This window comes from Rhinoraja longicauda, chromosome 23, assembly GCF_053455715.1.
Source record: "Rhinoraja longicauda isolate Sanriku21f chromosome 23, sRhiLon1.1, whole genome shotgun sequence".
Lineage (NCBI taxonomy): Eukaryota > Metazoa > Chordata > Chondrichthyes > Rajiformes > Arhynchobatidae > Rhinoraja > Rhinoraja longicauda.
Window position 1 is genome coordinate 34,235,874 of NC_135975.1, and position 13,061 is coordinate 34,248,934.

General features: G+C 47.3%; 1 protein-coding gene across 4 annotated transcripts in view; it reads left to right on the plus strand.

The window, feature by feature from the left end:
• plxnc1 (plexin C1) overlaps positions 1–13,061 on the plus strand; it is a 130,425-nt gene that overhangs the window by 71,923 nt on the left and 45,441 nt on the right. For all 4 annotated transcript variants that reach the window (XM_078420034.1, XM_078420035.1, XM_078420036.1 and 1 more), the window contains exons 11-12: positions 6,130–6,217; positions 9,944–10,005. In XM_078420034.1, the coding sequence (XP_078276160.1) occupies positions 6,130–6,217; positions 9,944–10,005 (150 nt within the window). The remainder of the gene's footprint in view (positions 1–6,129; positions 6,218–9,943; positions 10,006–13,061) is intronic.

The window sequence follows — 13,061 nt, forward strand, 5'->3', positions numbered from 1 at the left end:
CTTTCAATCATGGCTGATCTTTCTCTCCCTCTCAACCCCATTCTCCAGCCTTCTCCCTATAACCCCTGACACCTTATGTACTGAATAGTGAAAGACTTGGATGGACTGGATGTGGAGAGGATGTTTCCACTAGTGCGAGAGTCTAGGACCAGAGACCAGTAGGTAGGCCCCCTTCAGTCATGGCTGACCATGGGTGAGTCGGATGCAAGCCTGGGCAATGTCATATGAAGGACAGGCTGTTGCCCATTCAGCACGTCCTCTCTCTCCACGTCGCTGATTGATCCAAAGGAACAGCAGAGCCGTTACAGTTTGGCACCAGTGCCGTTGCAGGAGCTGCCAGAACGAGGTTGTAGACAACCACCAACTGCCTGAGGGACTCCGACTCCGGAGTTTTCTTGAGGTTTACTCCTGGAGCCTTTTCCATGACTGGATATGGCCACGAGGCAGTGGAGGTTTTAGATCAGAGTTTACCCTCTCCTAGATGGACTGCCTTCCCAGGCCGACGAGCCTCATCTGCCCGAGACTCGTGGGGGGGGGGAGCCTCGACCTTCCCGTCTATAGACAATAGACAATAGACAATAGGTGCAGGAGTAGGCCATTCAGCCCATCGAGCCAGCACTGCCATTCAATGCGATCATGGCTGATCACTCTCAATCAGTACCCCGTTCCTGCCTTCTCCCCATACCCCCTCACTCCGCTATCCTTAAGAGCTCTATCCAGCTCTCTTGAAAGCATCCAACGAACTGGCCTCCACTGCCTTCTGAGGCAGAGAATTCCACACCTTCACCACTCTCTGACTGAAAAAGTTCTTCCTCATCTCCGTTCTAAATGGCCTACCCCTTATTCTTAAACTGTGGCCCCTTGTTCTGGACTCCCCCAACATTGGGAACATGTTTCCTGCCTCTAATGTGTCCAATCCCCTAATTATCTTATATGTTTCAATAAGATCCCCCCTCATCCTTCTAAATTCCAGTGTATACAAGCCCAATCGCTCCAGCCTTTCAACATACGACAGTCCCGCCATTCCGGGAATTAACCTAGTGAACCTACGCTGCACGCCCTCCATAGCAAGAATATCCTTCCTCAAATTTGGAGACCAAAACTGCACACAGTACTCCAGGTGCGGTCTCACCAGGGCCCGGTACATCTGTAGAAGGACCTCTTTGCTCCTATACTCAACTCCTCTTGTTATGAAGGCCAACATTCCATTGGCTTTCTTCACTGCCTGCTGTACCTGCATGCTTCCTTTCATTGACTGATGCACTAGGACACCCAGATCTCGTTGAACTCCCCCTCCTCCTAACTTGACACCATTCAGATAATAATCTGCCTTTCTATTCTTACTTCCAAAGTGAATAACCTCACACTTATCTACATTAAACTGCATCTGCCATGTATCCGCCCACTCACACAACCTGTCCAAGTCACCCTGCAGCCTTATTGCCTCTTCCTCACAATTCACACTACCCCCCAGCTTAGTATCATCTGCAAATTTGCTAATGGTACTTTTAATCCCTTCGTCTAAGTCATTAATGTATATCGTAAATAGCTGGGGTCCCAGCACCGAACCTTGCGGTACCCCACTGGTCACTGCCTCCCATTCCGAAAGGGACCCATTTATCCCCACTCTTTGCTTTCTGTCTGTCAACCAATTTTCTATCCATGTCAGTACCGTACCCCCAATACCATGTGCCCTAATTTTGCCCACTAATCTCCTATGTGTGACCTTGTCGAAGGCTTTCTGAAAGTCGAGGTACACCACATCCACTGACTCTCCCCTGTCAATTTTCCTAGTTACATCCTCAAAAAATTCCAGTAGATTTGTCAAGCATGATTTCCCCTTCGTAAATCCATGCTGACCCGGAATGATCCTGTTACTGCTATCCAAATGCTCAGCAATTTCGTCTTTTATAATTGACTCCAGCATCTTCCCCACCACTGATGTCAGACTAACTGGTCTATAATTACCCGTTTTCTCTCTCCCTCCTTTCTTAAAAAGTGGGATAACATTTGCTATCCTCCAATCCACAGGAACTGATCCTGAATCTATAGAACATTGAAAAATGATCTCCAATGCTTCCACTATTTCTAGAGCCACCTCCTTAAGTACCCTGGGATGCAGACCATCAGGCCCTGGGGATTTATCAGCCTTCAGTCCCATCAGTCTACCCAAAACCATTTCCTGCCTAATGTGGATTTCCTTCAGTTCCTCCATCACCCTAGGTTCTCCGGCCCCTAGAACATTTGGGAGATTGTCAAGTCAAGTCAAGTCAATTTATTTGTATAGCACATTTAAAAACAACCCACGTTGACCAAAGTGCTGCACATCTGACTAGGAAAAAAAAGAAACATACAGTAGCAGGCAGCCAAACACAACGGCGCGGCCATCTTGAACAAAATGTTAATTCAATCAATTAATTGTGTGTATCTTCCTCAGTGAAGACAGATCCAAAGTAACGGTTTAACTCATCTGCCATTTCTTTGTTCCCCATAATAAATTCCCCTGCTTCTGTCTTCAAGGGACCCACATTTGCCTTGACTATTTTTTTCCTCTTCACGTACCTAAAAAAACTTTTGCTATATTGAGTAATGAGGAAGGGTTAGTTAGCAGTCTTGTTGTGCGAGGCCCCTTGGGCAAGAGTGATCATAATATGGTAGAGTTCTTCATTAGGATGGAGAGTGACAAAGTCGATACAGAAACAAGTGTTCTGAACTTAAAGAAAGGTAACTTTGAGGGTATGAGGCGTGAATTGTCCAAGATAGACTGGCGATTGATGCTGAAAGGGTTGACAGTGGACATGCAATGGAAGGCATTTAAAGGTCGCATGGATGAACTACAACAAGTCTTCATCCCAGTTTGGCAAAAGAACAAACCAGGAAAGGTAGTGCATCCGTGGCTAACAAGGGAAATCAAGGATAGTATTAAAACAAAAGATGAAGCATACAGATTAGCCAGAAAAAGTAGCATACCAGAGGACTGGGAGAAATTCAGAGTCCAGCAGAGGAGGACAAAGGGCTTAATTAGGAAAGGGAAAATAGATTATGAGGGAAAACTGGCAAGGAACATAAAAACAGACTGCAAAAGCTTTTATAGATATGTCAAGAGAAAAAGATTAGTTAAGGCAAATGTAGGTCCCTTGCAGTCGGAAACAGGTGAATTGATCATAGGGAACAAGGAGATGGCAGACCAATTGAACAAATACTTTGGTTCTGTCTTCACTAAGGAAGACATAAACCGTCTGCCGGAAATAGTGGGGGACCGGGGGTCTAAAGAGATGGAGGAACTGAGGGAAATCCAGGTTAGTCGGGAAGTGGTGTTAGGTAAATTAAATGGATTAAAGGCAGATAAATCCCCAGGGCCAGATAGGCTGCATCCCAGAGTGCTTAAGGAAGTAGCCTCAGAAATAGTGGATGCATTAGTGATAAATTTTCAAAACTCTTTAGATTCTGGAGTAGTTCCTGAGGACTGGAGGGTAGCTAATGTAATCCCACCTTTTAAAAAGGGAGGGAGAGAGAAAACGGGGAATTATAGACCAGTTAGCCTAACATCGGTAGTAGGGAAAATGCTAGAGTCAGTTATTAAAGATGTGATAGCATTACATTTGGAAAGTGGTGAAATCATCGGACAAAGTCAGCATGGATTTACCAAAGGCAAATCATGTCTGACGAATCTTATAGAATTTTTCGAGGATGTAACTAGTAGAGTGGATAAGGGAGAACCAGTCGATGTGTTATATCTGGACTTTCAGAAGGCCTTCGACAAGGTCCCACATAGGAGATTGGTGTACAAACTTAAAGCACACGGTATTGAGGGTTCAGTGTTGAGGTGGATAGAAAATTGGTTGGCGGACAGGAAGCAAAGAGTAGGAATAAACGGGTCCTTTTCGGAATGGCAGGCAGTGACTAGTGGGGTACCGCAAGGCTCAGTGCTGGGACCCCAGTTATTTACAGTGTATATTAATGATTTGGACGAGGGAATTGAATGCAACATCTCTAAGTTTGCGGATGACACGAAGCTGGGTGGCAGTGTTAGCTGCGAGGAGGATGCTAGGAGGCTGCACAGTGACTTGGATAGATTAGGCGAGTGGGCAAATGCATGGCAGATGCAATATAATGTGGATAAATGTGAGGTTATCCACTTTGGCGGCAAGAACAGGAAAGCAGAGTATTACCTGAATGGTGAAAGGGGAGATGCAACGTGACCTGGGTGTCATGGTGCACCAGTCATTGAAAGCAAGCATGCAGGTGCAGCAGGCAGTGAAGAAAGCGAATGGTATGTTGGCATTCATAGCAAGAGGATTTGAGTTTAGGAGCAGGGAGGTTCTGCTGCAGTTGTACAGGGCCTTGGTGAGACCGCACCTGGAGTATTGTGTGCAGTTTTGGTCTCCTAACCTGAGGAAAGACGTTCTTGCCTTAGAGGGAGTACAGAGAAGGTTCACCAGATTGATCCCTGGGATGGCGGGACTTACATATGAGGAAAGACTAGATAGACTGGGCTTGTACTCGCTGGAATTTAGAAGACTGAGGGGGGATCTTATAGAAACATATAAAATTCTTAAGGGGTTGGAGAGGCTAGATGCGGGAAGATTGTTCCCGATGTTGGGGGAGTCCAGAACCAGGGGTCACAGCTTAAGGATAAGGGGGAAGTCTTTTAGGACCGAGATGAGAAAACATTTCTTCACACAGAGAGTGGTGAGTCTGTGGAATTCTCTGCCACAGAAGGTAGTTGAGGCCAGTTCATTGGCTATATTTAAGAGGGAGTTAGATGTGGCCCTTTTTGCTAAAGGGATCAGGGGGTATGGAGAGAAGGCAGGTACAGGCTACTGAGCTGGATGATCAGCCATGATCATATTGAATGGCGGTGCAGGCTCGAAGGGCCGAATGGCCTACTCCTGCACCTATTTTCTATGTTTCTATGTTTCTATCCTCCTTTATATTATTGGCTAGTTTACTCTCGTACCTCATCTTTTCTCCCCGTATTGCCTTTTTAGTTAACTTTTGTTGCTCTTTAAAAGAGTCCCAATCCTCTGTCTTCCCACACTTCTTTGCTATGTTATACTTCCTCTCCTTAATTTTTATGCTGTCCCTGACTTCCCTTGTCAGCCACAGGTGTCTCTTACTCCCCTTAGAGTCTTTCCACCTCTTTGGAATAAATTGATCCTGCAACCTCTGCATTATTCCCAGGAATACCTGCCATTGCTGTTCTACCGTCTTCCCTGCTAGGGCCTCCTTCCAGTCAATTTTGGCCAGCTCCTGCCTCATGCCTCTGTAATCCCCTTATAGCACCTGCCCACTGCCCATTGAGGCCATAGCCTCTGAATTAAAGGAGGTTCCTTTAAGAAGGGGATGAGGAGGAATTTCTTTAGTCAGAGGGTAGTGAATCTGTGGAATTCTTTGTCACAGAAGGCTGTGGAGGCCAAGACAATGGATATTTTTAAGGTAGAGATAGATGGATTCTTCGAAGGTATTTATTCACAAAATGCTGGAGTAACTCAGCAGGTCAGGCAGCATCTCAGGAGAGAAGGAATGGGTGACGTTTCGGGTCGAGAACCCTTCTTCAGTTTGAAGAAGGGTCTCGACCCGAAAAGTCACCCATTCCTTCTCTCCTGAGATGCTACCTGTCCTGCTGAGTTACTCCAGCATTTTGTGAATAAATACCTTTGATTTGTACCAGCATCTGCAGTTATCTTTTTCCGATAGATGGATTCTTGATTAGTACGGGCAATCGGGGTTATGGGGAGAAGGCAGGAGACGGGTTGAGAGGGAAAATATAGATCAGCCATGATTGAATGGCGTAGTAGACTATATGGGCCGAATGGCCTAATTCTGCACCTATCACATGACCTTTCTAAAGCTACGTCCTTCTATTCTGAGGCTGTGGCCTCTGGTCCCACCAGTGGAAACATCCCTTCTATCCACTCTGTACTGTGTTCTGACCTATAAAGATGTTTGTCCATTTTCCATTATCAGCTTCACCAAATCTCTCTTCTCTTGGATGAGAGAGCTGTGTTATATGCATCAGTATTTCTGTTGGAATTTAAGATATTTGCACTTTTAAAAATAAATGCAAAAACTCACACATGCACGAGTGGGTAAATTAACGTTGTGACATTGTGCTTTCGATTGCAGTTTGATAATGAACGAAGGATAATTCCTGTGAACCTTATCCATACTAATGATGCCAAAAATATTATTGACAATCCAAACAAAATCACAGGTAATTAGATGTTCATCCATCGTTTAATACTCTTTAGATATAAACTAGACCAAGTTTTGGTTCTCCAGCGGCCCAATCCCCTCTCTCCCACGATAGGCACAGAGTGCTGGAGTAACTCAGTGGGTCAGGCAGCACCTCAGTTTGGTTTGGCTGAGAGAAACAGCCCTTCGGCCCACCGAGTCCACACTGACTTGCGATCCCTCTCATTAATACTACCCCACACGCACTTGGGACAATTTCCACAGACACCAAGCCAATTAACCTTCAAACCTTTACATCTTTGGAGTGTGAGAGGAAACCCAAGATCTCGGAGAAAACCCACACGGTCATGGGGAGAACATACAAACTTCGTGCAGACAGCACCTGTTGTCAGGATGGAACCCGGGTCTCTGGTGCTGAAAGCGCTGTACGGCAGCAACTCTACCGCTGCGCCACTGTGCCGCCCCCTGCATCCTCTCTGGCTTAGTCACATGCTTCCTTTTAGCATGGTGACCACAACTACACAAAGTACTCCTGGTGCAGTCTCATCAACATATTATACAGCTGCAACAAACTCTTGCACTTATTGTTCCAGCAATGAAGCCAAACGTGGTTTACTCCTTTCCCCCCCACCCTGCCCACCTGTCATTGACAGTGAGCTGATATAAGATGGCGGGCAGGCACTGTTGCTGAAGTGTGGAGATCATTTTATGCGTCGGTGCCAAAACACATGTTCATTCCTCTCCTCCCACCTCACCAAATTCAATAAAGGTGCCCTGGTGGAATCAGTAATGTTATTGCCACTTGTTCTACGTTACTCCCTGTAATCTGACTCTGTCAGCGGCTCCCACACAACTGCGACCTGTTGTCGCTGAATTGTTGTTATTTTGGGGTTTTTTAATCAGAAATATTTATTCAAATATTAAAATAATATCTATAATACAATAAAACCAAAATAGAACCCACCACCAATATACAAGACAAACAATGAAACTATTATACAACTATCCTACACTCCTTGTCGAGGATGCATTCAACCCCCCGCGGTGCCCAGCGGTCCCGGCAATCCCCCAGGGTGCCCGTGGACAGCGCGTGGTCCCTCTCTAAACCCACCCGGGCGTGGACGTAACCCTGGAAAAGGGGCAGGCAGCCGGCTCGGGCAGAGCCCTCTTCTGCCTGGCGCCGTGACTCGCGGATGGCCAGCTTGGCCAGGCCCAGGAGCAACCCAACCAGGACTCGCTGAATTGTTAAGTGATTTTACAATATGTCTGCAAAAACGAGGTATTGCACTGAACCCACAGTATGTACAAGTGACGATAAAGTATCGTCATCATTGTCATCAGCAATATCATCATGATCAGAGGAGGAGGAATAGATCGGGTAGGTGCACAGAGTCTCTTGCCCAGAGTAGGGGAATCGAGGACCAGAGGACATAGGTTTAAGGTGAGGGGGAAAAGATTTAAGAGGAATCTGAGGGATAACTTTTTCCACACAAAGGGTGGTGGGTGTCAAGCTGCCAGAGGAGGTAGTTGAGACAGGGACTATCCCAATGTTTAAGAAACAGTTAGAGAGGTACATGGATAGGACAGTTTTGGAGGGATATGGACCAAACACGGGCAGGTGGGACTAATGTAGCTGGGACATGTTGGCCGGTATGGGCAAGTTGGGCCGAAGAGCCTGTTTCCACGCTGTATCACTCTATAACTCGAAGACTCTAATATTAGTATGTATCTATAGTAAGGTTTACACCTTGACCCTTGTTACCAAAACTACAGCTTGCTCTTGTGTACAGTAAACCCTCATGTTAAGACCACAGTTTAAGAGTAAGGGGTAGGCCATTTAGATCGGAGATGAGGACAAACCTTTTCAGTCAGAGAGTTGTGAATCTGTGTAATTCTCTGCCTCAGAAGGCAGTGGAAGCCAATTCTCTGAATGCATTCAAGAGAGAGCTAGATAGAGCTCTTAGGGATAGCGGAGTCAGGGGGTATGGGGAGAAGGCAGGAACGGGGTACTGTTTGAGAATGATCAGCCATGATCACATTGAATGGCGGTGCTGGCTCGAAGGGCCGAATGGCCTACTCCTGCACCTATTGTCTATTGTCTATTAAAAGACCCCTTTATAATGGATTTTGGTTATAGCGGACGGACGTGCCCACGCCCCCCCTGACCCACACCACCTCCCATCCACTTACAGCCCTGGTTCCAACGCCTCCCCCGGCCCACAAGGAGCGGCAGCGAGCCCATCACCCACCGCACGGTCCAGTGACACGGCTGCTGTTGCGGCTCACGTTGAAGCCCCTGGGAACAGCGCTCTCTTCAGGCCGCCGCCAACAACAGGACGTGCTCGGGCATCGTGTGGCCCCCTCCGCTCTCACCAGCTGCTGCTTCATCCTGTCGGCCGATGCTTTGTCCACTCCCTCCTCCACCACCGCCTTCTCCTCCTCCTCCTGTCGCTGTGCGCACTCCACCGCTCCCTCCTCCACCACCCTCTTTTCATCCATCTCCCTGGGAGTCACCGACATACTCCACCTGGGAAGATGTTTATGGCTGTGAAAGAGGAGGAGGAGGTGGAGGGGAGGAGGGAGCGGTGGAGGGGTCAGAGCGACGGGAGAAGGAGGAGGAGGAGGGAGCGGTGGAGTGGTGGAGGGGACAAAGCATGGGCCGACAGGATGAAGGAGCAGCTGGTGACAGGGGAGGGGCCCCACGATGCCCGAGTGCGTCCTGTCGGTGGTGGCAGTCTGAGGAGAGCGCTGTCCCCAGTGGCTACAACGTGAGCCGCAACAACAGCCGTGTCACTGGACCGTGCGGTGGGTGGGTGACAGGCTCGCTCCCCATATCCCTTGATTCCATTAGCCCCTAGAGCTCTATCCAACTCTCTTAAATCCATCCAGTGATTTGGCCTCCACTGCCCTTTGTGGCAGAGAATTCCACAAATTCACAACTCTCTGGGTGAAAAGGTTTCTTCTCACCTCAGTTTTAAATGGCCTCCACTTTATTCTAAGACTGTGGCCCCTGGTTCTGGACTCGCCCAACATTGGGAACATTTTTCCTGCATCTAGCTTGTCCAGTCCTTTTATAATTTTATGTTTCTGTAAGATCCCCTCTCATCCTTCTAAGCTCCAGTGAATACAAGCCTACTGAAGTAGGGTCCCAACCCAAAACATCACCTGTCCACATTCTCCAGAGATGCTGCCTCACCTGCTGAGTTACTCCAACACTTTGTGTCCTTTTGTATATTAACCATCATCTGCAGTTCTTTGTTTCAACTACTGTACATACAATTATAATCCTTTACTCGGTTTAGTTTAGTTTAGAGATAGCGCATGGAAACAGGCTCTTCAGCACACCGAGTCCGCGCCGACCAGCGATCCCCACACATTAACACTATCCTACACACACTAGGGACAATTTCCACTTACACCAAGCCAATTAACCTACAAACCTGTACGTCTTTGGAGTGTGGGAGGGAACTGAAGATCTCGGAAAAAACCCACGCAGGTCACGGGGAGAACATTCAAACTCCGTACAGACAGAACCCGTGGTCAGGATCGAACCCGGGTCTCTGGCGCTGCAAGCACTATAAGGCAGCAATTCGACCACTGCGCCACCGTGCCCCTATGTCGGTTGTAGAGGCAATCGGCAATAATGGACACCATTCCCCTTCCCTCCCCCAATGGACCGTTATAACGAGGGTTTTCTGCATTGTGTTTTTGCATTCCCATTGTATTGAGCTATCTGTTTTTACAGTTTATAGTTGTGATGACCAGAAGCCAGGCTGTGCTTTCTGTACCCCACAAAAGAGTTGCACGGTAAGGAATATTCTCCTTTCATTCATTTTTAATGTTGGGATTGTGTAAATATAACTTTCACTGAGTCTTGCCTTTTTGATACAAATGACACAAATCAATACTGAATTTCAGTTCCACCAATGCTAGATACCGGAAATGAAAAATAAATTCCTGGAAAAACTCAACAGATCGGGCAGTGTCTGTGGAGAAAGAAACAAGGTTAAGGTTTCGATGGACACAAAATGCTGGAGTAACTCAGCGGGAGAGAAGGAATGGGTGACGTTTCGGGACGAGACCCTTCTTCGGACTGATGTCAGGGGACAAGTCCCTGCCTCTCCCCTGACATCAGTCCGAAGAAGGGTCTCGACCTGAAACGTCACCCATTCCTTCTCTCCCGAGCTGCTGCCTGAGCCGCTGAGTTGCTCCAGCATTTTGTGTCTACCTTCGATTTTAACCATCATCTGCAGTTGTTTTCCTACACTAGGTTAATGTTTTAATAGGACTGTTCCAACGCAAGGACATCAAGCTGAAATGTTAACTTGTTCTCTCTCTGTGGATGCTGTCTGACACCCGTAATGCTTCCAGCAATTTTGGTTTCAGAGTAATCTATGAGGGACAAATTGTTCTAGCTGTTTCTTATTATTCTATAAATGCACTTTTATTTTTCTTGAGATTATGGAGTATGGATCCACTTGATCCACATAATCCACATGAAGGCTATTTAGAACTTGCCTCGTGCTAAACTGACCCATCTGGCCTGGTTTTATTCCTCCAACCTTATTTCAACAAGGTTGTTTACATTGGCAGATTTCCAGTGATCGGCACCATTGGGGTGGCCAACTGTCCCGTATTAGCCGGGACATCCCGTATTTTGGGCTAAATTGGTTTGTCCCGTACGGGGCCGCCCTTGTCCTGTATTAGGTTTTGGGTCGAGATCCTTCTTTGAATCTGAAGAAGGATCTCGACCCGAAAGGTCATCCATTCCTTCTCTCCAGAGATGCTGCCTGACTCGCTGAGTTACTCCAGCATTTTGTGTCGACCTGTTCCCCTTTACTTTGATGAGCTTCCATCAACATCTGGCGAAGACAGATGTAAAGCACATTTTTTTAGACTTTACAGATGCAGCACAGGAACAGGCCATTCGGCCCACCATGTCTGCGCCAACACGGTGGTTGCATCGGCCATTTTTCTACGGAGTGGTCTGCTGGAGCAGCAGCATCTCAGCGGCGGAAGGGAAGAGACTCGACAAGCTGGTCGGGAAGGCCAGCTCTGTCCTGGGTTGCCCCCTCGACTCAGTGCAGGTGGTGGGAGAGAGGAGGATGATGGCAAAGCTAACATCGCTGCTGGACAACGACTCCCACCCCATGCAGGACACTGTCACTGCACTGAGTAGCTCCTTCAGTGACAGACTCCTTCACCCCAAGTGCGTGAAAGAGAGATATAGGAGGTCCTTCCTTCCCACTGCTGTGAGACGGCACAACCAGCACTGCTCCCAGCAGACGAGTCAACAATAACAGCTAAGAACACACAGAAAACTGATGACAATTTATGTATCTTTATTTATAATGAATGATCTCTTGCTCTCTTGCTGTCCACTTTGCTACTGTAACACTGTAAATTTTGCCGGTGTGGGACGAATAAAGGAATATATTATTATAAACACTGATCCCCGTACACTAACACTATGCTACACAAGGACAATTCTAGGGACAATTTACAATTTTCCTGATGCCAATTAACCTACAAATCAGTACGTCTTTGAAGTGTGGGAGGAAACCGGAGCACCCGGAGAAAATTTATGCGGTCGCAGGGAGAAGGTACAAACTTCATACAGTCAGGATTGAACCCGGGTCTCTGGCGCTGTAAGGTGGTAACTCTACCGCTGCGCCACCGTGCGGCTCCCTTTGCACTTCAGCCGCATCCTCTGCCTCCATCAGTAGACTCCCTTTTAGATCCCTGGGATGGCGGGGCTGTCATATGGGGAGAGATTGAAAAGACTGGGCTTGTATTCACTGGAGTTTAGAAGGATGAGAGGGGATCTTATAGAAACATATACAATTATACAAGGACTGGACAAGCTAGATGCAGGAAAAATGTTCCCAATGTTGGGCGAGTCCAGAACCAGGGGCCACAGTCTTAGAATAAAGGGGAGGCCATTTAAAACTGAGGTGAGAAAAAACTTTTTCACCCAGAGAGTTGTGAATTTGTGGAATTCTCAGCCACAGAGGGCAGTGGAAGCTAAATCACTGGATGGATTTAAGGGAGAGTTAGATAGAGCTCTAGGGGCTAGTGGAATCAAGGGATATGGGGAGAAGGCAGGCACGGGTTATTGATTGGGGACGATCAGCCATGATCACAATGAATGGCGGTGCTGGCTCGAAGGGCCGAATGGCCTCCTCCTGCACCTATTTTCTATGTTTCTATGTTTCTATCTCTTGTTAACCCTGGTTCTTTTCCTACAACCCTACTCTTGTCCACGTGCCTACAGAACATTTTTAGTTTTTGCCGGTCTTATCTCACATTCTTGCTTTGCCTCTCTTATTTCCTTTTCCACTTCCACTCTGAAAGTTATGTAATCAGCCCGCTTCTCATTTATGTGAACAACTTGTCATTTGCCACGTACTTTTATTCTGCTCTGTAGTTTTAGCTTCCATTTTTCTATCATGCCTTAGGCACGGTCGTTAATTTTCCTGTCCTTCTCCTTCATAATAAACTACTTCAAACTCACAAGCTTTGGGGGGTGGCACGATGGCGCAGCGGTAGAGTTGCTGCCTCACAGCGCCACAGACCCGGGTTCCATCCTGACCACGGGTGCTGTCCGTATGGAGTTTGTACGTTCACCCTGTGACCAGCGTAGGTTTTCTCTGCGAGCTCCGGTTTCCTCCCACACTCCAAAGGCGTACAGGTAAAAAATGTACATTGCCCCTAGTGTGTGTAGGACAGTGTTCATGTGCGGGGATCACTGGTCAGCACGGACTCGGTAGGCCACAGAGCCTGTTTCCGTGCTGTGTCTCCAAACTACACCAAACTAAACTAATCTCTGCCAACTAGAACTGGTAATTTAAAAAACTCTTCTT